At 39.8% G+C, this 27,764-nt stretch overlaps 1 protein-coding gene across 2 annotated transcripts; it reads left to right on the top strand.

Annotated features, from left to right (window-relative positions):
* The first annotated feature begins 246 nt into the window (after positions 1 to 246).
* cabp1b (calcium binding protein 1b) lies at positions 247 to 27,715 on the top strand. Of its 2 annotated transcripts, none has more exons than XM_041810585.1 (8): positions 247 to 692; positions 19,242 to 19,409; positions 20,316 to 20,346; positions 20,436 to 20,579; positions 20,791 to 20,900; positions 23,211 to 23,285; positions 23,396 to 23,468; positions 26,253 to 27,715. In XM_041810585.1, exons 1-8 carry the CDS (start codon positions 627 to 629, stop codon positions 26,276 to 26,278), a joined length of 693 nt encoding a protein of 230 aa, XP_041666519.1. In that variant the 5' UTR covers positions 247 to 626; the 3' UTR covers positions 26,279 to 27,715. The 2 variants fall into 2 exon arrangements, with proteins under 2 accessions (XP_041666519.1, XP_041666518.1); XM_041810584.1 differs by lacking the exon at positions 247 to 692 and adding an exon at positions 15,304 to 15,438.
* Positions 27,716 to 27,764: the final 49 nt, after the last annotated feature.

Raw genomic sequence — 27,764 nt, 5'->3', positions numbered from 1 at the left:
GCATGAGCTCTTCTCTGCCCAAAAGCGAGTCCACCACCTCTCTGCTCAGATCCTCGGGGTTCAGCCGCAGGTCCGGGCACGCGAACAGCGCACCACATGACCACCGGAGAAACCGAGCTCAGCATCAGCATCCTGCCGGAGCTGGAGGTGGAGGTGGAGGGGATGCAGGCTGGATGGAAGAGTGTGAGACGAGCGCGCGGAGACCTCTCTGCCAACCGAGACAAGCAGAGTCTAGAAATGTGGGCGACCACCGCGTGCAGAAAAGCCACTCGCTCCCTCAGAGGCAGCAGAGCCACCTGGATGACGGTTACGCACAGGAGGACGTACGGCACAGGACGAGCCGGCATCAGAAGGAGCGCACCAAGTCCTCCAGGTCCAAACACCCCCATCATCACCACGACTCCTCCAGAGGTGAGCCGCCTCAGCAGCAAGGCGGCTCCCGGCAGGAGAAGAGGAGCTCTCCGACTCCATCCTACCCGAAACAGGAGGACGAGGCGGCTCTCTTCTTCGAGCCGAGAGAGAGAGTGATCACCGGGTCCTCCTCCAGCCTCAGCTCGGACCCTCCTGCGACCAGCGCACCTGTGCAGCAGCCCTCCTCCTCCTCCTCCAGACGCAAAGGAAAGAGAATGAGCGCGACCCTGTCTGAGTATGACGCCAGTCTGCACCCCATAGTCAAGTCTGTCTTTGGGCAGGTGAGTGGGAATGAAGAGGGCTGAAAGTTTGGAAACTAAATGCAGACCTAGTGCGCACATCAAGGAGAAAAATGTTTGGGTTTTAACCCTTTAGGTGCACAGATTCCATATTTAGCTATTCTCTTGAGCAGATGCAGAAAAAGAGGAGATCAAATATGCTCACAGCTCACTAATGCACTGGAAGCTGTGTGGGTGTTCATGCTGTCATACAATACAATGAGAAAAAATTCAGGCTGCAAGGGAAGAGAAGAATCAGAAGCAGGTATTGGCCAGGTATGTGTGCACAAGGGATTTAACAACTTTGTTGTTTGTGTAAAATCAGTAAAACTCACAAAGCAACCAATAAGTCTGCAGAAGACAACAGTGCAGGGGTGAAGAGTGCAAAAGTGCTGCAATGAGCATGATAATAAATGATACAGTTATGTAACAGCTGGGTTTATCTGTAAGATGCTGATGAATTTTCAATAATTCATTTTTTAAAATCAATCTCGGATTGAAGATTTTTGTGAGAAGCTTTGGAAATTTTTAATAAGTATGCAGCACGATTCTAGTATCAGCAGATGTTAGCTTAAAAAGGTTAATTGTTGTGCCTACAACCAATATCACACCTTACTATTGGCCAAAAACACCTATAAATATTTGGCATTTGTGCAAACAGGATGTGTAGTTGTAGGCAGAACAAATTAACTGGAACGTGTGTTTAAAGTCTGTTTTTTTAGGTCTGAATTAAATGTATAGGTAGGTATTGATATCAGTATCGGCTAAAATGTTATCAGATATCAGCAAAAATCAAGAATCATCCAACCCTAATTTGTCTGTCAGTTAAGTCCTCTGTGCTTTGTATTATAGTGTTTAAAAAAAATGCAATTTACTTTTTCTTTTACCTGAAAAACAACAAAAACTTGGCCATTAAAGGCAAATGTAGAGGGATTTTCTTTAACCCTTTAAAAACAACTGTATCACATTTGATACACAGTTTAATGAGACCTTTATCTAATCAACATGATCAAAAAATCCTTAAAAAGCTTTTGTTTACAATCTGATAAATGATAAAAATGCCCCCCAGTGAACTATCACTTTCCAAAGACGCCTCATGCATCAAAAGTGATAGAAAAAAAAATATATGTGACACATAAGGGAATTTTTCTTTTCATGGATTTTGTTAGAAGGTTTTATAAACATCTCAGTTAAAAAAAAAGAACATTTTATGGCTATTATTTGAGATATCAGGCTTTCTAGTGTTAAATTAATTGCAGAATAAAAAAATCAATTGGGAAAACACAGGGGAAATGCATCCTAATGTGTATGTGCATACGTGGGAAAACTCTGAGAAATTGGGAGAAACTCCCCTTTAGAGAAAGACTGTGGTCCGACTGTAAGCACACAGGTAAAGAGCCTCAACTAAAAAAGCGTCGTCTTTTCTGCCGTGGTAGAGAGGAACTGTCGCATACGTGCAGATTGAAAAGCCTTGAAAGAAAAAAATGAGAAAACAAAGGTCTGCATAATTCTTCCCTGTCTGTTTAGACCTGCCTTAGTTGAAAAATAATTCAAGCAAAAATAGAGAAAAAAAACAGTTTTATAGGCTGAAGATCATGCAGTCAAGTATCCACTCTTCACATTACAACCTGTATGATAGCGTTCAGGCACTCTGGTATAAAGTCAAAAATTTAAACTAACAGCACGGACTCAGCTGCAGAGCTGGTCGGTGGACAGGTGGATGTTCATTTTGGCCCCTCAGTCACCCATGATTAAAAATGGATGCATGCATTCAGTCCAAATCTGGCTCCTGTTTGTATTTGCTACCCATCAGTTTCATAGTGGGGGGCTGCAGTCTGTCATGCATCCCAGTATGAACACAACAGCTTTCTCTGCGACTGTCACCTGAGCTACATCAGGGGGATCAACTTTCACCTGTGTGGAAAACTTTCTAATGATGGGAGCTTGTCACTCTCACACACAGACACACAGACACACACGCACACAGGTAAGTAGCCCATCTTACTGCAGGTACAAACTAAAGCAATAATTAGAAGAAAAACACATGGTAAAAGTCAAATTTATGAGGGCAGTGAAGCATCAGATTCATGGTCTTCTGCACTGAGCATTAATCTACCCAGCTCTGCCATCTTTTTCTGGATACACAGAAATCCTTCTCTCTGTGAGTGATAAAAAGCTCAAGAGGAGACAATTACCTCCCCGGACGCTAATGTGTTCCAGAAATAACTCCTCTCAATCCAGGCCAGAGCTCCAATCAGTCTTAGGGGTTCCAGTGAGGCAAAATCCATTCAGTGTTGTGTGACATGAGGTCTCTGCAGCTGCTGGTGAGTGCAGAGAAAGCAGATGTTCATCATACTCGTCAAAATTTAAACATCACAGTTTAACAGTGTTTAAGGGATGCAAACAACAGCTAGAATTTTAGCTACAAAGCAACTATGAATGAAGCCTAAATGTTGTGTTCTGTGACGTCATCAGATGAAGCTCTCAATTGTGCAAATGCATCTGAGTCAACGCCACTCACAAGAGGCAGGACAGAGCCGAAATCTGTGCATGTGAATAGAAAGAGAGAAAATTGTAGAAAAAAACTTTGTGATTGCATATTTTCACACCTGCTCAGCATCCTACTCACGCTGTTTCATTCTAGTGACCAACAGTCGCCACAAAAAGCCTCTAATCCTCCTTGAACAGATGATGCCATCCTTGCAGAATGCAAGGGTGAGATACTCCACACAACAAATTCTCGTATTTCACATTTTGTTACGTAACATCAAGATCTGCATGCAGTCCTTTACAGAACTCACTGGCTGCCAGTGGAGGAAGCTAAAAATAGACCATCAAGACCTGATTATGCGAGACTGTAGGAGTGCAGAGGTTCTTTTTTTGTCTTTGAAGAAAAGAATGGTAATCATTTGGCAGACATTCTACCTGAGAGAGCAAGTTTGAAAAACAGGGAATTAAGGGGCTCTTAGCAAATATGGCATTTTTTCATTAAATAAATCATAATAATTGATATCTATGTGAGAGGTTGAATACAAAATCATGAATGAAAGAAACACATGCTGCAAAATATAACCATTTCAAATGCACTATTGAAAAATCAGTCTGCAGAAATGTCATTTTTGGTCCTTTAATTCTGGTCAGCAGCCGCCTGCAGACCACAACAAAAGAATAACAGCCCTTAGCGCTGACAAAGGCTCAGTATGCTGCCACTGCCCTGATTTAAAAACCCTTAATGTACATTTTTATAGTGCCTACAAAAAGTATTCACCCCCTTGGATGTTTTACCCTTTTATTTATTTTATAAATCAAGCATAGTCAAAATAATTTGGCTTTTTTGACCTCTTTAATGCCAAAGTGATTTCTACAAAGTACTGTCAACTAAATAAGAATATGTAACATAAAATACAGTAAGTGACTGCATAAATGTCGGGTCAGTATGTAGTAGATGCACCTTTGGCTGCAATCACAGCACTGAGTCTGTGTGGATTGGTCTCAAAAAGGCTTACACATCTGGACGCTGCAGTTTTACTCCATTCTTCTTTGCCAAACTGCTTAAGCTCTGTCATGATGCATGGGGATTGGGCGTGAACTGACCTTTTCAAGTCCAGCCACAAATTCTCTATTTTATAGAGGACTGGGCTTTGACTCAGCCACTCCAGAACATTCACCTTGTTGTCTTAAGAGCATTCACGTGCAGCTTTCGCTATATGCTTCAGGTTATTGTCTTGCTTGAAATAAATCCTCTCCTAAGCCATAGTTCTTCTGCAGACTGAAAAAACATTGTCCTCCAGGATTTTCCTATGTTTTGCTGCATTCATTTTACACACTACTCTAATGAGCCTTCCAGGGCTGGCTGCCGAGAAACATTCCCACAGCGTGATGCTTCCATCACCATGCTTCACAGTGGGGATGGTGTGTTTGTGGTGATATGCAGTGTTTGGTGTCCTACAAAAAAAATTAAATTTTGCCTGACGGTCAAAAGCACCATTTTGGTCCCATCAGACTAAAGAACTTTCTTCCACTTGACCATGAAGTCTCTCACATGCCTTTTGGCAAACTTTAGTTGAGATTTTATATGAGTTTTCTTCCAAGCAGATTCCCTCCCATCTTAGCAGCTGAAGCTTCTAACTCCTTCAGAGTAGTTAGTCATAGGTGTCTTGGTGGTCTCTCCCACTAGTCTCTTTCTTAAATGGTCACTCAGTTTGTGATATAGACAAATTGACATGTGCCATGTTCCTTCCGTTTCTTGAGGATGTATTTAACTGAACTCTGGAGGATGATCAGTGCCTTGGATATTTTTGTATCCATCCCCTGACTTAAACGTTTCAGTAACCTTTTCTCTGAGTTGCTTGGGGTGTTCTTTTGTCTTCATGGTGTAATGGCAGCCAGAAACACTGATTAACCAGTGACTTGACCTTCCAGACACAGGTGTCTTTATACTAAAATCACTTGAGAATCATTCACTGCACTCAGGTGATCCACATTTCACTAATTGTTAGACTACAAGCACCAATTGGCTGGACCTCTGTTAAATTAGGTCAGTACTTTAAAGTTGGTCAAAAAGCCACATTAAATTTACTATGAGTAATTTGAGAGATTTTCATAAACATTAAAAAAGGGTAAAATCCAAGGTGTTGAAAAGTTTTTATATGCTCAATGTTCAGATTTCTTGGGAGTTTAAATACCCACCAGTGTAAACTGGTTTTGAACATGTTTTGCAGCTCTGTGGTTAAAGATTGTGATGTAATGATTTATTCCATAAAGCATTTTTATTGTTGAGAATAATGCTCTCAAAGCAGATGAGCACCATCGTTTAAACTCTTGCAAAGATTTTTGAATTGTGTTCATTCTGGTATCCCTCACAGACACAGTGATACCCTCAGTCCTGTTGCTGATTTGGTCCTGTATAAGTTGTTGTAGGGTTTTCTGACCCCGCTGTTTTCACTTGGGACATGTTGATGCAGCGGCTTATCTTTAATTTATTAGAATCATCTGTCAACAAATAATGTGGGGTGAACTGTTTCATGCTGTCATTTGGTATACTTGCTGATTCAAAGATTTCTCACTGAGCAGAGGAAGTCACCTGATGGTGTAGCTTTTACATTTTTTTCCTGGTCAAACATGATAGAAAATGTCGTCATACTAGGAGTCTCATCAAAAGAAGTAAAAAAAAAAAAAAAAAATGTATTGGTATCAACTAGCCTTCAAGGTAGGGGTGAGCGTATGGTAGCTGTGAGTATAGAGAGTGTATCCAGTCCTGAATTCAAGCAGCAGAAATTAAGTGTCAGTGAGCAAATACAAAAGGTTTACTTTTAAGTGAACTAACTAGCAAGAAGAGTCTGCAACACAAGAGGTTTATTCTTAGCTGGATGGGTCACTGAGAAATGTGAGTCATATGTGAGTGCAGTGGTTTTTCGAACTTTTTTTGCCCAAGGCACAGCTAGGATCAAGTCAAAACCTCTCATATTCATATCCATGCAAAACAGCAGCTGTAACACAGTATCTCTAGTTGTTGTATAGTTGTAGTGGTAGCATGTGGTTGTACAAATTCCCTCGGCAGACTTGCCTCTGTGACATAACATTAGAACCACTGGATTAGTGTATACACACTTCTGAAGGCACCACAACACCACTGGCCACCACCACAGCTTCAAAGCTCTGCTTCAGAAACCCATGGGTGAGACTACATCTGTGTTACAGTCAAAGCGTACTGTTAACTGCCTCATGACACCTACTCTGCAGCAGCAGCGGCAAAAAGTTCACACAGGAGTTCTCCATAAGAGGGGGATAAAAAGGAGAACTTTCAGGGCCCGTGGAGGTCAGCAAAATCAGGGCCCACTGTTAAGTTAAGCTGTGATAACCATATTTTACTTTTTAACCTGAATTTTTACCACTCTGATTAAGCAACAAAAACTCAATTTGATTTATGTATACTCTAGTAAAAAATAGCCTTTTTAAACCCTATTCTAAGTTGCAAAAGAGTGGCAATAAAAGGTGAAAAACATAAAAAATGCATCAAAAGACGGGATGGGCATGATGAAATAGTTAAATTAATTTGCAAGATTTATGAGTCGCTTAAACTCGCTACCTATAGCTATACTTTGTTTTAACAAGGGCTTAAAATCCTGGTCTAATGCACTTTTAAATTGTAACGAACCTCCCGCCACTAGAGGCTGCTGTAGCTTCAGTTAATGGCAGCTGCCTTCTTGTCTGAGCTTACTCCTGGAACGTGGCTGGACATAAATATAAGAGTTAGCTGTTACTTAGCAGTTAGCATTTAGTAGGAACAGCATTTTAAGTAGTTAATGGAAATCGAGGTGTATGTAGGCTGTCAAGGATTGAACTTGCGTATAAGTACTCACCCAAAGTGTAAAGAGGCCACTCATCAAAGCAGGATATTAATCTGCAAAGAGGAACGAAAGCTGGTGGAGCTAGCTGCTAATGTTAGCTGCGCTGTAGAGAGTCTATCATGCTCACATCATACCTGCTGACACAACGACCCTGTGAAAAGCTTGACTGTTTTCCTTGTATTTTCTCCTGTTTAGACTAGTCGATAAAATGCAATTAAAATCGGCATTTAGATGAATGGGGAAAAAGACGCCTGGAAACTTATGTGGGAAACTGCCCAAAATTTAGGTAAGTTGGCAAAAGAGGGTTAAAGGTGGCAAAAAAGGGAAAAAACAGTCAAAATGGGTCAGAAATGGCTAAGAGAAGTAGGAAAAAGGGGCAGAAAAGTGCTGAAAAGGGGTTAAAAAGTAGCATAAATAAATAACTCCAACATCAGACCCTAGTAATAGTTTGACACTCTTCAGCCAAGATGCTAGCACCAGTGCTTTACATCTAACATACATACATACATTGATATTATCAATGATGGGGAGGTCCCATTCTCTGGGTTTTTCAGGGGCCCTGCTAGTTCTGTGGGCAGCCCTGCACAGTAGCTTTAACAAGAACTGCTGTTTGTGCAATTTAAAGCTTTAAAGCTGTTAAAGGTGTTACCAGACACCTTGTTCAAGGAACATTTTTTGTCTCTGTGGAAATTTGGTATGTGCTATAAAATATTCAGACAAATCTTTGTTCTTCTGTAACCCTCAGTGACCTTGAGCTACAAAACCTGAGTAGAAATCTGTAGATTTGGGTGCCAAGCCCTTACTCAAAGACGTCTGTTACACAGCAGATAAGTGTATTTTTAAGGAGGTGGCAATTTTCTTTTTTAAATCACATTCAGACTACAGGGAGTGTTTTAACCAGCAGGGGGAGCAAGCACCGCTTTACTAATAGGACTGATCTCAGTGTGTGTGTGACAGTGTGTGTTTTTGTGAGACAGAGAGAGTCACAGCCCCCTGAGTGTCACATCAGTGAGACAAGAGAAGTGAAAAAAGCAGGAAAAGAAAGTGAAGGAGGCGACACAATCGGACATATCAGGAGGAGGACGAAGAAAACAGGAAGACAGTGATTCTGTCAGCAGACCTGACGACCATCACATAAAAAACTCTCACTTACTGCTCCCCTGCTGACACCTCTGAAGACAATGTGAGGAAAGGTCGTAACACACAGATTAGCCCTTCATTTCCGCGCCTGGTTTTCCTGTAACTCATCCCACATTCACTTACATTTCCTGTCTGCTGATTCCCTTCTTTTTTTTATCCTTCTCTGACAAAGTCATCCCTTCCTCTTTGTTCCCTCTTGTCTGCCGGGGTCACGCTGTTCTTCATGATGTCTGAGAGGGAATGAAATGAGAGGGGAAAATGAGCAAAATGAGGAGAAAGATCAGAGAGCAAAGAGAGCAGCATCATCATGTTCGCAGCAGCATATGCCTCAAGTATGTCTAGAGTGTAAGCGGCTATTTTTAGACCCACACAGATATTTTTGTATCAGTGCTGGCTGAGACGGAGGTAGAAAATTCACTCTTTGGTTTAAATCCCTTTTTTGAGATGGGGATTAGGCAGGGAAATATAAGAGCCTTGGCGCCCAACTGCACTCGGCGTGTGCGTGGTGATGCTAAATATTCATGTAGACCTGAGGCTGAGAGGGAAAATCACTGCGAGACAGAGACAAGACAAGGAGAAGGGTATAAAAATAAAAGAATCAAAAGGAGACAGCAGAAGCCTGAGAGGAAACGTGCTGATATTTTCCCCCTTCAACATGCTGTTAACAAAATACTGGAATACTAGAATATGAGAATGGAAATTTGAGGGGTTATTTAATAGATCATCCGCAGCTGCAGGATGAAACTGTGACGTCTTAAGACGATGACGCAAGAGTGTGTTGTATATTCTTTCTTCCTGAAACAAAGGCACAAATCTTCCTTTGTTTTCATCAGGGGTCAAATCAGAAGAAGAATTTTCTCATTAGAGCACATGATAATTACATTCTTCTTCTTTGCTAACAAAAGAAAATATATTTTTGGCTCAGTTATTACAGAATGTGCGTCATTTTGAAGATGAAGAGCCTGTCATTACATCAATTCTTTTCTTCTCCGTCCAACATCATTGAGCACACTTGATGGCAATCGATGAAATAAGATTATATTTGACGTCAAACATAAAAAAGAACTTTCCCACTTTATAGATTCTCCACATAGACTTTGTGTGCTATGCGTCAGCAATAATTTCATAAATTTCAATAAGAATGTATTTCCCTCCAAAAAATGAGGCTTTAATAATGCTATTATTATCCACATGTATGTCCTGAGTGTGTAGCAGTTATGTAAAAGTGTAAATAGTGTGACTGTGAGAGGGTGAAGGAGAAGGATACAGCCAAACAGAGAGATAAAAAAAGAGAGGGATACGGGGAGGAATAGATCTCATGGCCATGCTCACTATACACTGTGACATTATGAGAGCTGACGGCTCCTGTGTCTGACGTCTGATGTGTTCTGAAGTTCACAATGAGCCTGCGGTGAGAGGCTGGGTGAATCATCCGCAGAGCTGCGCAGACGAGACGCACAGATACTGAATGGGAGCGAGATTTGAAGCAATTCCAGCGTGAATGCATTTATTAAAAATCGCAAAGAAAAGACAAGGTCGGACCGCGGAGAGTAGACAGTGTTCATTAGTGTCACAATGGCTGCTACTGAAGTCAGCTCAGGAGATAACTGTGCTGGTACAAAGCAAATTTGAAGTTTGATATTGTGTGTTATTTAGCATTTTAGAAAACTGTGGATGAAGTACTCAAGCTCATCTATTATGAGAAAATGTGACTTCACTGTGATGTGTGACTTTAAATATGCAGAATAAAATCTGTGTAGAGCTGGATACTGAAAAACTGGCTTTTCCAAACATCCTAGTGTTGTTTTGGATGCTTACATTTTTTTAATTTACACACAGAAAAAAAATTATTTAACAAAAAAAACAAAACCAGGGTCAAAATTATTAGCCCCCTTTAGTACTGACCTTTTAGTTGAGCCATGGCAAAAACCACTGTTAGTCGATGATGTGCCTTAGCTTTGCCATGTTCAAAGCTTTAAAACCAAGGGTTATTGCCCAGTTTAGACTAAATATAAAAGCCTCAGAAAGGGTTTGAGCTGTCACTTGAGAAGGCACCACACCAAAACCAGAAGAAATCAGTTTATACTTGAGAAAAAGAATTGAGGCTCACAAAGCAGGAAAAGGATCTACAAAGTTATCACAGCGTTTCCATGTGTTAAGAACTGGAGTGAGAAGAATCATTAAGAAATTCAATCAGAGCCACACAGTCCAGAACAAGCCTGACAGAGGTAGGGAGAGAAAGATTTCAGAAACTCTGTTAAGAAAACTATCAAGAGTGTGTCTAAAGACCCCTGAACAATGGCCAAGACACTAGAGAAGGACTTAGCCAAGTCAGGAATTGTAGTCTCAAAGAATATCCCCAGAGCCCTGCACAGGAACGAACCAAGAAAAACTCCACTTCTGCAGAAGAGACACCTTAAAGCTGGACTGAAGTCTGCTGAGCACAACCTGGAGGAAGATGATGCACACTGGAAGCATATCCTTTGGTCAGATGAGACCAAACCAGAGATCTTTGGCCATAGAGATGTTGCTTATGTTTGGAGAAAGAAGCGAGAGGTGTATAAACCAACGAACATCGTCCCCGCAGTAAAATGGCGCTGGGAGTGTTATGCCGTTGGGACACTCCAGTACATCTGGAACTCGGAATCTTGTAAAGCTGGAAGGAATCATAAGGAAAGGCTCCTGGTGAAGAACACCAGAGGACGAAAGTTAGCATTACTGACTGGCCTGCACAAAGCCCTGACTTGAACCCCATTGAAAATCTGTGGGGTGGACTGAAGACCAAGGTCCATGGAAGAAGACCATCAAATCTGTAGGAGCTTGAGAGATTCACCAAAGAAGAATGGACTGGGATCCCCCAGAAGATGTGTCTGAGACTTGATGAAAACTACAACAACCGACTGCAGGCTGTTATCCAGCAAAGTTGGGATGGTGTGCTTGTAGTGATGTGCAATGTTGGTGTCTTCCATAGCATCTCTTCCATCTCAGCTGCTGAAGCTTGTAACTCCTTCAGAGTAGTCAAATGTGCCTTTGGTAGCCTCTCTCACTACTCTCCTTCTTGCACGGTCAACCAGTTTGTGAGGACGGCCTGATAGAGGCAGATTTACACATGTGCCATATTCTGTCCGTTTGTTGATGATGGATTTAACAGAACTCTGGGGGTGTTCAGTGCTTCTGCCCTCTGACTTCTACTTTTCAATTTACCATTTCTCTGAGATGCTTGGAGTGTTCTTTTGTCATCATGGTGTAATGGTAGCCATGAATATTGATTAAGCTGTGACTGGACTTTCCAGACACAAGAGTCTTTATACTAGAAACACTTGAGACACATTCACCAGACTCAGGTGATCCCAAGTTCACTACTTGTGAGACTACTAGCACGAGTTAGCTGGATCTCTGTTAAATTAGGTCAACATGACAAATTTTTATTTATTAATTTTACTTTGTAGAAATCTGTCTTCACTTTGACATTTAAGACTTTTTTAATTTCTTTTTTATTTCAAAAAAGCCAAATTATTTTGGCTATGATTTATTTATAAAATCAGTAAAAGGGTAAAACATCCAAGGGGGTGAATATTTTTATAGGCACTGTTTGTCACAAATGCATGAACATGGGACGGATTTGGCGAGTTTGACACCTGTGCCAAAGAAGGACATGCATATATACATTTCATGTTGTTCAAGTTCCCATGATTTTGTGTAAATTTTTGTTTGTTTTACGGAGACCTTGAGAACTAAACACATTATTATGGGAAATTAGCATTAAAATCTCTAAGTAACAAGACTAGCTATCACAGCTAAACAGAGCAAAATAAATGTATGGATGCATGTTTACTAAAGGCTTCCCTACATCAATTACTTTTTTGCTAGGGCTGTCAATGTTAATTTGCAATCGTGATAAAGTAAGGTCTACGATTAGTGCATTGATTTTTTTACCTTAACAAATCTTATGATTTATCGTCAACACACTTTGGCTCAGCCACTGCAGTATGTCCCTGACGCCACAGTGATGTCCACCACTGCTCCTTAATATCTCATTTCACTTTAAAAAGAAAAAAAATAAGTAGACAAGTCAAAGGTCATCAGCACCTTGAGTTATCGAACAGTGCCATTTAGCAAGCAAACAACATCAGTAAGTGCCACAAGGGGCTTCAAGTCCAATCAGACGAGAGGGGTGTGGCCGCAAATCATTTATCTCTGACGGCCACTCCCACAGATGGTTCATGTGAAACCAGGTCTGTCTAAGACAGGAAGTGCCACCTTTGTTGGTACAACGTTTTTGTTTTTTTTTTTAAATTCAACTTTATTCATAAACAAAGTCTGGCAGTTACAATCATGAAATAACCACATAGCAAATATCACAGACCAAGCAACTTTTCATTAATAAAATGGATAAAAAGGTATTACAAAAGGGATTATATTATGTATAGACCTATTTAAGAAGTAGTTAAATGAATGTGGCTTACTTTAGCTTTGTTTGTAGCTCTTGCTAAAGCTAACATGGCTACACTAGCTATGTAATTAGCATTACTACATAAGCCAATGTAGCTAAATTAGCTTTGGCAACATGAGCTTTAGTAAATAAAAAAAACTAAACACATAAAAAACATAGCTACATCACTAAGTTAGCTTTAAAAATGTCAGTTTAGCAAATGTAGCAAAACCAGTTTGGCTAAATAGGTAATGTACATACTTAGCATACATAGCTGCTTTGTGAGCTAAGCTTTAGCGACCTAGTTATGCTAGCTATGTAGCTCTTTAGGTAGCTTACACAGCTTATGAAGCTGTGTAAACTAAGCTTGCTGAGTGTTTTCATGGAAGATAAACTTTTTTCTGTAAACACACTGTTTACTCCACTTTTTTAAACATTTTGAAATCAGGTTTGCAGGTCAGATTTTTAACTTTTAACATTGGTATCCTTACCATAACCCTATACTGGCATTTTTTTGTTTTGTTTTGTTTTGTTTTTTTAGCATGTGTTTCCATTCTGAGATATGCAGCGCCTCAGATAAATGGTCTGTCAGAGTGGCCGTCAGGGATGTACCATCTGAATCAGACTGTCTTGAATCAGACCCAGGTGCTGTCATGCAGTGTTAGAGGTGATGCAGCAGACCAAACATTTACCTCTTTCCTGTTCTCTGTTTTCCTTTAAAATCCAGAACAAGTTTCTTTTTCTGTAGTTAAGTTCATGTTAAAATCTCTGATTTACCTAACTACTCAGACAGGAAGACAATTGCCCTTAGTTTAAGACCGTAGAAAATCTTAAATGACACAAACATAGTTTGGAATGACTCCTGATTTGTCCACTCTCTGTCTGTGAATTGTTTTTTAAAGTGAAATGAGACATCAAGGAGCAGTGGTGGACTTCCTTTACATCACTGGCTGCAGGGAGAGACACAGTCGAGGCACTAACCAAAGTGTGTTGAAAGGGACAATAAAGCATAAAATTAATCGCTATAAAAATATATTAGTGCACTATATGTGAAGGTTAATTAACCCTGATTAACTCGATTAATCTTGACAGCTCTAATTTAAGACATTAATATTAGAAAAGAAAGACTTTACAGATGCCTGTTCAAACAAAATACACTAGTGGCTCTGCGGCTCTAAATGACTCTGCCAGCACTTTCTTGTGGTGTTTCTGCAAACCAGACATTTGCTTTGAAATTCTCTGTTTATGAATTAAAGAAGAGGAGGTAAATACTATGAGTTTCATGTTTTGTTTGAATGAAGGTTTTGGTGGGCCTTGGTGATTTCAGGTCTTAAGTCGGGCCACAGTGCACTGAGGTTTGGGAAGGGCTGCACTACACTATGGTAGTTATAAACTCACATGTGACTTCTTGCACAGTCCTTATATTGCATTGTTTATAGTCTTACAAAAACATTTTAAATGTTAATTCTAATGTAAAATCTACCCTTTAGAGTAAATTAAGCTTTAATAATGCAGAGGAGTGAAAAAAATTCCATATTTCTTTCTTAAAAGTAGTGGTTGAAGTGTAGATAACATAAAATGTTAATACTCAGGTAAAGTAAAAATACCACTAGACTAAATAATGCACACAGAACTGTATATAGCTGCCTTTTCCTGCTGGTTTTAGAGGTGTTCTATCTTTGGAAGCACTCACATTTTCAAATATAGTACATCCCATTAAATATGTGTGGATGAAAGGGAATGGGAGAGAATTTTTTGGCTGCCTGTGTGTTTTTGTGCCCGTGTGTGTATGTGTTTTTGCATTTGCACGTGTTTTGGTTTGCATCCTTGGTGGTTTAGGATTCATGTGTCATTTACTGCACATTTTTGCCTTTGATCCGAGTCCATGTCCTTCAAGCTTAACATGACTTTGTGTTGCATTTGCATGTGTGAGAGTGTGTTTGAAAGACTGAGGGAGAGGAGTGGATGCTGGGGGTAGAATGGGGAGAGATGTGGGAGAGTAAGGGGCGAAAAAAGAGGGAGAGCGCGTGGTATATTTTTAGCTCCACAGTCCCACATCCCTGTGTGTTTAATCAAGTGTATTTGTGTGTATGTGTGGTGTGCAATTGTGTATGTGCGTGTGCGCGTATGTTTGGATTAGTGTCTCCATCGTCTCGCTCAGGGGAAGGTAATATGCTTGTCCGAACTGGCTTCTTCTGTCACATACGGATAGATGGTTTAAAACTGGGGAGGGGAGGATGAGAGAGTGAGGGAAAAAGAGCAAGAGACAGACAGACGTACAGAGAGAGAGAGGGAGAGAGAGAGGGTAGAGAGGAGGGAGGCAGGGAGGGAAGACACTGTAGGAGAGAGGATGGAATGAATAAGCAATCTTGCTTTTCCTCCTCTTGGCGCTTGCATCCCGCTCAGATCGCATGCATGCTTCCTCTCCCTTGCTTATCTCTGTGTCGTTGCGATTCCTGTCTTTGTTCTTGTTTACATATTTCCTCCTTTGTCTCAGTGTCCCCTCCCCCTCGTCCCTCCCAGCGTCCTCGCCTCTAGGTCCTCCCTGTACACTCCTCCGTCCTCTCCTTCCTACCTCCTATGATACCTCCGCTCCTCTCCCTGCCTTTCCCCAAGTGTCCTCTTATATTAGCCGATGACCCCTTGAACCCTCTCCCCTTCTCTAATCACCCCTATTCCCATGCATGCCCGCGAACAAACCCACATGCATACACGTGCAGGCACATACAGCCACACTAACACTGTTAGAGAGAACACATAAAACAAGGAGGACTGTACTTTTGCAATGGGCAACTCTGTAAAGTCGCTTAAAGTTTTCAACAAGAAGGTAAGGTCCGCTTTGAGGCTTCTTCCTTCTCCCTGAATCCCCCTGAGTGTTGGTGCATGTTTGTCTCATGGTGTGTTCCAAATCTGACCAACTTGACCTGTACTGACTGGACCCTTTGTGCTATCTAACAGACTGTTTCCTTGCTTTTTGTGTTGCTGGAGTGAAAGCAAATGGGACAACATTGGTGGCGTATACATCAGTCAATGCTGGCCGAAACAAGAGCCTGTAGTTTTGATATTTTGGCTCACTCTAAAGGTCATTCTGCTCGTACTTGAGTTGCAGAGAGATACAAAAACAGTTTGCATCTTATCGTCTTGAATGTAAAAATCGTCCATGCCCATTAATGTGTTGTTGCCTTCCTTGGAAACCTTTTTTGACGGATGAGTTTGTTATGATTGCTCTTGATCAGTTGGCGAATTTTGATCACGTCACCAGAAGATGCCACCCCGTTGTACCTGCACCTGCCAGAGGTGACCTGTCAGTGTAACTGCTGCAAACAGGTGTGCTGCTTCATTCAGTCTACCGCTGACAACAAGAATGTCCAACTGAGATCCATCAAAGAAGGATCCATTCTCGTAAAGACTCAACAAGATAACCTCAGCTCTTATGAAACGTCTCTTACATCTGCTGTCCTTCATCACTGTACGCTTGAATAGATACTCAGCCTAACAGGCGGACATCCCCACAAAAATATTTCCCTTTCATATCAGCAGCTGCACATCCTTGAGGAAGCACAATATGACAAGCAACTGTTGATGCCATCTGTGCAGAATAATGGGTTGGAGAGCCAGAGAGTTCTTCTGCCTTTTCTTTGACACGGCTTCAGGATTATTATTATAATTTTTTCGTTATATAACTCCAAGCACGGGGCTTTCATAGTACTTCTTTGGCACGATGAACCCGCAGACAAGCTTGCTCCATGCATCACTTGGTCAGATTACCCAGTGGGCATCCGTTCCTGTGGAGGGGACTGTAGGAATGCACGAACTGGCTTGGTAACAGATGGGAAGTGAAGGTCATTTGTGTATACAGTGTAAATCTGCATCTGTTTGTATGCATATTCATTCTATATGCATGTAGATGTTTTATGTTTACAGCAGAGAGCATCTGAAGATGGGTGCTAGCTCACGTCAGAGAGATATGAAACAGCAGCAGAGATGGTCTCTTGGTAATTCGATGTGACAGTGAGGCCACTTCAGTCGCTTTAGCTGGATTTTCCTCCTCTTGGTTAGATGATTAACTGCAGTAATTGAAGACTTGGAGACATTATCATGTTTTATTTGCAAGAAGAGATGTTAGGGCTTTGAACTTAGTTCAGATTTGCTTGGAAAAGACGTGCATATCCACATAGTCTCTGTGTTTAGCCTTGCTACACTCCCAAGTCAAGTATTAGTCAGAGCAATAGTCAGACCTTGTTTGGTTTATTTACAGGAAGCTTTTATGTCTGCTGGAAGGCAGTGATTGCCCGTTTTTAATTAACCTGTAGCTCTCTGTGAAATTGGGATCACTGCTGTGAAAGCAACTTTTGCCCCCTGGTTGATTGGCTAATTGGTGATTATAATTAAATGGCTGGCTGAACTTTAGCCTCATCTTTTGGACGATGTAATTATTTTGAAACGTGCACAAAAACACTTGACATTCTTCAATAATTTAAGTTCTTACCCCAGCATGAGCCTTGTTACTTGTAAATTCAGTGTCATCAACCCTTTTAAACTCCAGTAACAGTACATGTCCCAGCACAAATGGTAGGCACAGTTAATCAAAAATATAACTCTTAGATCTTGAATGTTTTTTTCCTTTAGTTGTGTTCAAAAATAACAGCATCCAGTTTTGCAACTAAAAGCCACTGTGGGACAGATATTTGGATGTTTTGCCCAGCAACATCAACAACAATGACACTCATACACAATATTTTAACCTGCACAGCATTTCAATCCACAAAAAAAAAAGCTTGCACAGCACACAATACAACCAAACACATTTTTGCATTAAGAGTATCAGAGCGAAAATATAGCTAAAATAAACTGAAATGCTCGACGACAGCAAATAATGAACCTTACTGTTAATTTTGAGCGTGAGCTGAGTGTTCCAGTTTATTTAATCTGGCTGCAACATAATGCAGTCACTTCATTAAACCTATCTGGTGTGAATGGTCACTTGAAACGTTCTGAGCTAAAGCATCTCCCAGGAAGTATAAAGCTAGATGGCTAAAAAAGGTTTCCTTGAAAGTTGCGACCATGCTAAATCTCCTGTCAGTGGGTGGTAGAGTTGTGGGGTCCTGAGGCCGACCAGCGTTTCACAAAAAGCTTGGGGCAAAGACAAACAGTATAATTGGCTTGTTATTCAATAAACTCTCTGAATACAGAGGGTGGTATGCTCTTGTGCAGGTTGTTCTCAGTCCATCTTACTTTTAAGGAGTGGAAATGAATTCAAGAAAAAAGGGACATTATGGAAACCAACTTTGACTGAAGTACAGGTTTGCAGTGATAGTTTTTCAAATTTTACATCCATGTTTGGGAAGAAATGTGTTTTCAAAGATGTCAAATGGAGGTTTTATTGGTCAGTGCAGGGATGTGGAAATGTTTTCATATTCGTATAAATTAATTATAGCTTATGACATGAAAACTGTGTTAACATTTAGAATATTCATGTTATATTTGGACCAGGAAGTTGGAAGTTTAAAACTTGGTAAAACACAAGTTTCTTTCAAACTTTTCTCTCACCTGATCACCATTGATTCTTGTTGAGTGATAGGACAACTAGAAATTTTGATCTAACTACAAAACTGGTACCCCATTTAATAATAATTTTTCCTTATTGGTGACTTGAGCCCTTTTTGTTGAGGACTATCACCCAGTGACCTCAGTGTAGTTTGGGAACTGTAGCCTAACATCACTGCTTGGTGCTGTGCATTCACACTGGATAAGCAAAGTCTAGAATTTACTCAAATTTGCTTACATTTTTGAAAACATTTGGACATTACATGGCAGGGGCATTCTATATAAAAGGGTGATTAATAATTCATTTTAGCATGAAAAAGGCATTTCATTTGAGCTGGTTACTCTTTGACATTTGGTTCCCTTTAAGGATTTTAGTTTGCTCTTCCTGCAAATGGGTCTCCATACAGTTTAGCATCAAGAACCTGCTGAATTTACAAAGACAGTCTGGCTGCAGGCTGTCCATCTCTAACAGCCACTCTCACAGACCATTCATCTTAGACACTGTATATCTCAGAAAGGAAATACACGCTAAAGCTTGAAATAAAATCGGATTAAATTATGTTTAAGGTTAAGGGTTAAGGTAATGGTTAGAATACAAAAAGTAAGAAGTTAAAAACCTGACCTGCAAATTGAATTTACACCCAAAATGCTGTTGAAACCTCGGTTTATGATGTCCAACACAGCCTCTATACAGAAAGAAAGAAAGAAAGAAAGAGAGAAAAAAAGAAAGAAAGAAAGAAAGATAGATTACACTGCGCTGAACCTCTCTTCTATCAGCATCACTTATAAACTGCCTCCTGCTGTGCTGAGCTGTGCCCCACAGGACTCATTCTTAGATGGCATCAGTTGCTCTTGTCATGATAAATTACAACCTCTGACTGGGTTTGCTTTTCCCAGCATGACTGACCTGACTCCACACCTCTCTCTGACTGACAACCAGCCATATGTTTGTCACCTCCAATCCTGCCCCCCCCCTTTCATCACACCCCCTTGTTGACTCCATGCTGCCACATTGTTAGTCACGGTCTCCCTGTCTTTACCCCTGCTCCCATGTCTGGCCCCCTGCCTGGGATGCTTCTCCAGGACCGGAAGAAGAACTACAAAGCAGTGCAGTCCTGTGAGGAGGGGGGCTCTGGGGGGGCCTATCTAGAGCCGCTAGTAGCCCTGGCCCAGAATGGAGCCAACATGCACAACGTGCTGGGGCCTGCGTGCATCTTTCTACGAAAGGGCTTCGCTGAGAGCCGGCAGGCTGTACGTAAGTCCAGACAACTTCATGTGCATGCAAACCAAGAGATGAGCACATAATACAGCACGTGAACAGTAACAAGGACGTGGCATGAATATGTGTTGGAACATCTCTCACTTTAACAGCAGCACATACAGTATGTACATAAGCCTGCTGGGCCTGAATGGATGACAACTTTTACATTAACCTTTTTTAATTAGGTTTTAATTGAATACATTGGTGTGTGTGTGTGAGAGAGAGAGAGAGAGAAAGAGAGAGAGAGATGGTGTTTATTTATGCATGAGGCTGCAGTCTTAAACATAGTGGACATTTGCAGGAGCATAAAGGGTTATTAAAGCAGTGTGGTGATGGCAGAGATGCCTTTTATGCAATGATGTTTTCTCTTTTAAGGTCTTTAATTAAAGAAAACAGGGTTGTTGAGTTCTTGTTTAAACAACAAGCTTTACATGATTTTTTAATGGATGCAGGGATTGAGTCTTTTTAATTGAATATGGCAAAAACAGGAGCTGCTGTATACATTGTGTCTCTCCTTTTTTATTAAATCTATTCACTTACACCAACACCTCTGATGCACTGAATGGTTTGGATTCCTCATGACAAACATAAAAAGACTGTATGTTCCATTCACTGTGTGCTGTTTTTATCCTAATACCTAATGTGCTATTTTTTTCTACAGGGTGCTGCAGAGTGCCAGGAGTCTGCAGGTTTTCTTCCGTAGGTGATCACACTGATAAGCCTTTCCTCTCCGGCTAGAAAGAAACCTGCAGGCTCCTGGCACTCTTCTGCGACACATACCTTTAGTTGCTGGTTTATTTTTATAGCATCACATTGTGGGAGGAATGCTGCGCATTGGCATGAATTAAAACAACCAACAGTGTGTTCTCTAACCTTGCACTCTGATCTTCACACAGGACCGAGAGCTGAGACCAGAAGAGCTGGATGGTATGTCCCATTTTCTAAAATAAAGAAAGCAAGAAGTGTCATTTTAACAGTATTCTCAAACAATGTTCACATCTATCTTACACTCTCAGAGCTGCGTGAGGCATTCAAAGAGTTCGACAAAGACAAAGATGGGTTTATTGGCTGTAAAGACCTGGGCAACTGCATGAGAACTATGGGCTACATGCCAACAGAGATGGAGCTGATTGAACTGAGCCAGCAGATCAACATGAACTGTAAGTGTGGCAGTGTCTTTATTCTAATGTCTGTGGAATATTTCCTGATGTTTTTATTAATTTGACTAACTTTTATAATCGAGAAAGTTTGAGTTATCAACTGTTTACAGCCAACAGTGATTATAAGCTGACGCGCCAACATCTCACATAAAAGTAATGTCATTTTGTCCTCAAGATTAACACAGCGTCCTTTTTCCAATCTCTCTAACAGTGGGAGGACATGTCGACTTTGAGGACTTTGTAGAACTCATGGGGCCCAAACTTCTGGCTGAGACGGCAGATATGATAGGAGTGAAAGAGCTGAGGGATGCATTTAAGGAGGTAAGGGGATGTATGTATGGATTTAGGTTACCATGTGATTGATACTTACATCATTTTTAGTACCTTTAATTATGACTTAAAGAATATGACTATCTCTGTTATTCTAATGAGCATCGCTTTTGAAAAGGACAAAAAAATCTACACCTTTTTCATACAACATGGGAGCAAACCACTGACCAAAAAATATTAAACAATTTCTAAATGTTTTTGCAAGTTTGTCTGTGTTTCTGGGTGTAGAAAACAAAAACTGAGCTAATATTAAATATCTGGATATTCTGTTCTTGTTGCTGTAGTGTCCAATCATGCATCAATATGTTTTTTTCTAAGTTTATATAGAAGTTTAAAATCCTATTGTGACAAGCTTTGCATGAATGGGTAGATTGATGGATGAATAGCTCAACAGATGGATGGATGAACAGTTAAACTGACACAGACAGATAGATAAAGGATGCATGGATGGTAGTACAAATGGATGTATAGACGGAAACATGAATGGACAAGTGGATGGAGACGTGGATGGATGGATGTGGATTGTTGGATGCAGATGCTTGGATGGACTAATGGAAGGACAAATGAATAAATGGATGATAGGCATAAAGAAAGAATAGATGGATAGATGGATGGATGGCCAGACTGATAATGGTAGATGGCATACGGATGGATGATGGACAGATGGATGGGACAATGAATGGATGGACAGTGGATGGATGAATGAATGCACTGATGAACGGACAGATGATGATGCAAGGATAGATGGATGGATGGCTAGACAGATGAACAGACAAGCAGATGGATGGAAAGACGGATAGATGCCTGGATGGATGCAGATGATGGCTGGTTGGATGGAGTGATGGAAGAACAAATAGATAAATGGATTGAAGGATAGGCATAAAGACAGAATAGATGGATGCATGGATGGGTGGACTGATAATGATAAGTGGCAGATGGATGGATGATGGATGGACAGTGGATGGATGAATGAATGCACTAATGCAATGGTTTTCAAACTCTTTTTGCCCAAGGCACACCAAAAAGCATGCAGAGGCTCAAGGCACACCATATTAATGTACTTGCAAAATAGCCTCTTTAGCATGTGTAGCAAGTAGCAACATGTCCCAGTCCCAACTGCATGCAATGTGAGCAAGTGCCAGCTACATCAGTTTGATTACAGAGTTTCTTTTTGTAGCATCCTGACACTCTGCAAGTGATGCACTGCAGCTACCCAAGTTTATCCCCAGTCACCCTGTTCCTATTTTCTCTTTGTCGCTCCTATTAAGATTGACAAGTAACAAGGGAAGAGGTTGCACAAAGGATGACAAGACACCAGGAGTGTCCCACCAGAGGATATTCTTAATTTTCTTCCGCTTTTCTCACTCCTGAAACTTGTTAGCTTGTTTTACAAAGAGGAGTGTGTTGCATGGATATTCTCCATACCCATTTATGAATTTTTATGGTCTGACTTGTGCTTACATGAAGACAAAACTATGTGGATCACAGCTGTTAGAGGCACCATATGTCCGATTTTCTGAGTAAAAGCATGAGATGTCATATTTTTACATGTAAATTTACATTTGCATATTTAACAGATAACAGATGGACAGTGAGCATGCAATGCTATATGATGCAATGCAACATGTAACACTTGCATGCAGTAAGGACATTGGTTATAGTCTCTTTAGTTGTTGCATAGATGTAGTACTTATGTAAAGTCAGATGAATTTTCAAGGCACACCTAGACTTGTCTCAAGGCACACCAGTGTGCCATAGCACACCATTTGAGAACCACTGAACTAATGGACTGATGATGATGAAAGGATGGATGGATGGATGGATGGATGGATGGATGGATGGACAAACAAACGGATGGATGGACAGACAAATGGTTGGATGAAAATGGAAATACGGTTGCATGGATGGATGAGAATGCTGGCTGGATGGATCAGGATGATGGATGGGTGGATGGTGATAAATGTCAGACATATGAATGGATGAATGGATGCTTGACTGAAATTAAGATATATACTATTGCAATAAAAAAGGTTGAAGTTACATTAAAACAAAACAAAACAAAACAAAGGTTAACCTTCATTGTGCAAAGACTAACTTTAAAGAGAGTATATCGCCCCAAGAAAGACTTCATGTCAGGTAAAAGATAAAATATCATAAGGATATTTGACATGTATTTTGGTGAAGTAGGGGTACTAGGAGTGATTAGTGCAAACACCTGGAGCAGAATAAGAATATATTTTGTGATAGTTTTGGCTTCATGGGGCTTAATACGTCCTGTTTGTCACTTTCTTTTTCTCTCAGTTTGATACTAATGGTGACGGAAAGATCAGCACAGCCGAACTCAGAGAAGCCATGAAAAAACTTTTAGGACAACAGGTACAGAGCTGCCAGCAGAGTGTGACCTCCTCTTTGTAACTCCATCAATCTTGTTGTCCAATCAATGAGGCAGACATATTCACACCTCTCCCTTCAACTAACCGTTTCAGGTCGGACACAGAGACCTGGAGGACATCCTTAGGGACATCGACCTTAACGGAGATGGCCACGTGGACTTTGAAGGTAAAGAATCCTGTTAAAGCATACTTTTAGATTTATAGAGTGCAGCACATATCAGCGTATGCAGAGGGGATCTTTGGCTGTCTTAAACACACACGGCAAAGCATAAGCAAAAATCCAAACGTGTGTAGCTGTTATCCCAATACCCTGCTGATAGCGAGGTGAAAGGATGAAGGCAGTAGGTCTGTCTGTCAGATTATCTCCATACCAAGGGATTATGTCACCTCGTAGATTACCCACAGAGAAAAAGATGCAAACAGGCTGTCAGGGATGAAAATATTAGAAACTGCAGCTGCTCACAACATAATTTCATATTTCTTTTTCAGCCTTCATGCTACCTGAGTAATAATGTCATTGCAAATTAGAAAGTATAATTTCGGATGTACATCATGACAAAGATTATTAAGAAAGAATAGGTGGAAAAAAACACAAAGCTGTTTTCTACTTAATTCTCAACTATGCTTACAAGCTTGCTGCTGAATATGTATGTTTGGCGATAAGCAGTGTTCAAATGAGTAACAAGACTTTAGCGCTAGAAATATAAACTGTGTTGCATCCATAAAGTAGTCTAAGTGGCAGTAAAGATAAACAGTGTCAATGGCCAAAGCAAGTTAGAGTTTAAAGAAACTGAAGAAATCATTCATAAATCTCTGTGGTGTTGGTCACTTTGGTTAACAGCTTTTATGGGGATGCACAATATTGAATTTTTGCTGATATCCGATATTTACAGATTAATTGTAGCTGATGCCGATATCATTACTATACTTAAATGTATTTCGGACCTAAAACTTCAGTCCTTAAAATACACAAAATTAAAGTCTGAGGATGAACATAATAACGCATTTCAGTCCCTAAAATGCACTTAAAAGTGTAAGGAATTTAGATGAATAATAAAAAGAGCTCAGCAAAATAGGTCTGTTGGTTCATCCTAAAATGTCACTTAGTATTGGCCAATATTTACAGCTGATAAAGGCAAACTTTTATAGCAGAAATATCGGTTGTATACATGAGCAAAAACTTTCACATCTGTTGATACTGGTAATTCACGGCTAATATCTGCCAATGCAGATATCAATATGACAAAATGATGCATCCCCATTACACACTTGTTTTCACTGTAAATGAAAAAAATATGGATTGGTCCAGCTTTAACTAAATGTCTTCAAGCTAACAAAGTAGTTTTTTTTTTTTTTTAAATGTGCAAAATATGATGTACTATGTGGTGCAATAAGTGGTGAATATGTTCATTTAAAAAGCTGAAAACCAGCTGGGAATTTTTCTTTACTTTTGTTGAATGGGACAAATATGCATGACTCAAATCTTATGGTCTTCACAGAGTTAATAACCTGTCTTTATTTAAATTGATAAACAAAACACAGGAACATTTCACTTAAGTTTGAGCGTAAAATATCTTGTATGATAATAAATGTCTATTTGAATAGGTTTAAAACTTGTTTGCAGGAGGGGGTCATAGGGCAGCTCAATTATGGCAAAAATCACAATACCAATTTTTTAAATCTGTATTGAGACCACAATTCTAAAATAGAATAACTTTTTGATTTTACATCATATAAGACATATGCACTTTTGGAACTTAGACACTCTTAAAACTGTGAAAAAAAATACGATAAAATGAAAAATAATGAGTAAAAAGAAATATTGATACATCATAACAATTAATCAGCAAAAATAATTACTTTTATGTCTAAAATATAACAAACACTTAAACTTTGTCCACATGACAAATCCTCTGATCAAAGCCGCACAGTCTGTATTTAATCAGGATGATCTTATTATCATCATTGCCGGAAACTAAAATCATGATTGAAAGTAAATTTCCCCATTCACTCCTGATATTTTACAAAATCCAGATACCATTCTCTTCTATCCAGGAAAGAAGCCAAGTAGCAACCTTAATACCCCTGACCTTAAAACATCATAATTATGTGAAAACAGAAAAAAGGGCAAAAGTACAAGACTGTATACATATTTTTCAGAGAGTAAGGGGACAATCCATCCCATCAGGTTCCCTATATGCAGACCACATGCAGCGAGTAGGGCCTCGTCATCTGTGATGAGCCTCACTCTGTGCAGAGTTTTTTTCTGCACATCAGGCCGGTGTTTGTTTGATGAATATCATCAAGGTTATAGACATAGATCAGTGATCCCACAATCCAATCCAATTCCCTTAATTAATTGTCAGTGATAGTTTTTCCAAATTTCAAACCATAAACGGACATTATTTCTACATTCATCTTCAATATCCGGTTTGTATCATTAAAAATTACGCTGTGATGTATCGTAGTTTGCATATAGATGATGTTTCATTGTACAGTGGCATGTATTGCCATCCTCAACAGCTGTAGGAAATATTCCATGGTAACAGTGGGCTCTAACAGTCTGTGACACTCTAGGATTGTGGGCACTGTAGTTTACTTTTGCCTGAGAAATTAAATAAAACATGTTTTCTTTAAACATGGTTATTTTTGCACAAATTTACGTCTTCTACGGGAGCATAAGCAATTGTTTTACACTCGGGAAACTCATGGTAAGTCTACCTTGGATGGTTATGACATTATGGCAAATAATGAAATCCGTTGAGGAGAAAATGAATGGCATTTTTTTCTCGATACTTCACTGTTGAGTGCTATCCTGAAGAAGATGTGTTTCTGAGTTTGAACTTTGGCCCTCCTACATCTCCTATAACCCATCAGTACCTTAAAAGAGGAGATTTACTTACTAAAACAGGAACACAGTAGGCTAACAGACTCTGTTTTTCATTCACAGAATTTGTGCGGATGATGTCTCGATGAACACCCTGACAGAGAGCCAACAGGATGAAAACAACAAATGGATTCTCAATATGGTTGAAGCGAGAGGAAGAGGAGAGAGAGAGAGCACAGAGCCCTGATGGATCCTGAACTTCTGAACTGTCAGTGAGCAAGAAAATAAAAACATATCAACCCTGCCCTGAAACTGCCTCGCTGAAGCACAAAGGCTGAAGACTACAGCCGGGAGCAACACTGTTGATTATATGCAGCTGCTGTTTCTTCGAGCGTAAACAAAACCAACAGCTGCATTTCTGACTTTTACAAAGTATATTTTAAAAAAAGAACATTTCCTTAAGAAATAAAAACATTTCTGATGCTGATGTGGCTGTTGACTCCATGGGTAGGGTGTTATTGAACTCAAAAGAATAAATATCGACTGTAGCAATTAACAAAGCATATTTCAAACAACATAATGCCAGCAAACAGCCAAACCAATACAGCACATTTTTTAATGCAGAGGACATCTTAAGCACAAAAACAATACTATGGCAATAAGATAACATTTCATGTGATCATGTCAAAGCTGTGTGTTTGTGTTTCTGTGCAATCTGCTGTTTCTCTTCACCCTTTACTATAAATGTATGATGTCCTTTAAGACTACTGTCTAACCCTGGTTAAGAAAAGCCAATATTTGTTTTGCATTAATGTGTAATGTAGCACTAAGAACTTCTTAATAACATTATGCCTATCTTACTGTGACTTACATGTCATTTTTCAGTGTGCATAAAACTCCTTCATGTGAAAAACTCTTGAAGGATTTCTCTCTCTGTGTACAGTCGGTTGCAAATTTTGACTACTGTGAAAGGCCTTTTTTGATTACATGTGTGTTTTTGCTAATTCTGACTATTATTTGCATGAATACTCTCACTGGTAAATGATCAAATGGAAGGTTAAAGCTGCATATGAAAGAGAGATGCTGTTAATGCTTTTATTTTTCACCAGAGCTTTGATAAATGTATTTATTTGTTGGGGTTTTGTGAGTTTATTTAGTTTACAAAACAGTCCAGACTTAACTTCGGTGCAACGATTCAATATTGAACTTAATTACCTCAAAATGAAACGAACAATCAACCTCATCCATAAAATCTCCTTGCATAATATAAAAAAAAACTTTAACACCTTCATTTTGTTTGTCAAGTAGCAGTGTATCACCTGTTTTATGCAAAAAAGCCAAAGAAAGTTTACAAGATATTATCTGAGTCTTATTTAGAGTAATAAGTGTATACAGAAGTGTACAATATGATCCTTGAATGGATTATCTCTTTAAAACTACTACTTGAAATGCAAGTTGGTTTTCAAAGGCAGCAAAATTCTAGGTTGTTTGTTCAAAAGTGGACATGGAGGTATATGCATGCTCTAAAGTTAAGATATTCCTCATAAGGGAAATCTTACTTTGTGATTTTGCGTGTCTTAACTGTGTGAAACTATGCATGCTATAGAAACAACTGGAATTTGTAGCACAGAATAT

Source organism: Cheilinus undulatus, linkage group 17 (assembly GCF_018320785.1).
Source record: "Cheilinus undulatus linkage group 17, ASM1832078v1, whole genome shotgun sequence".
In the NCBI taxonomy this organism is placed as follows: domain Eukaryota; kingdom Metazoa; phylum Chordata; class Actinopteri; order Labriformes; family Labridae; genus Cheilinus; species Cheilinus undulatus.
The sequence above is the reverse complement of the archived record's forward strand: the minus strand, read 5'-3'. Positions and strand labels throughout refer to the sequence as shown.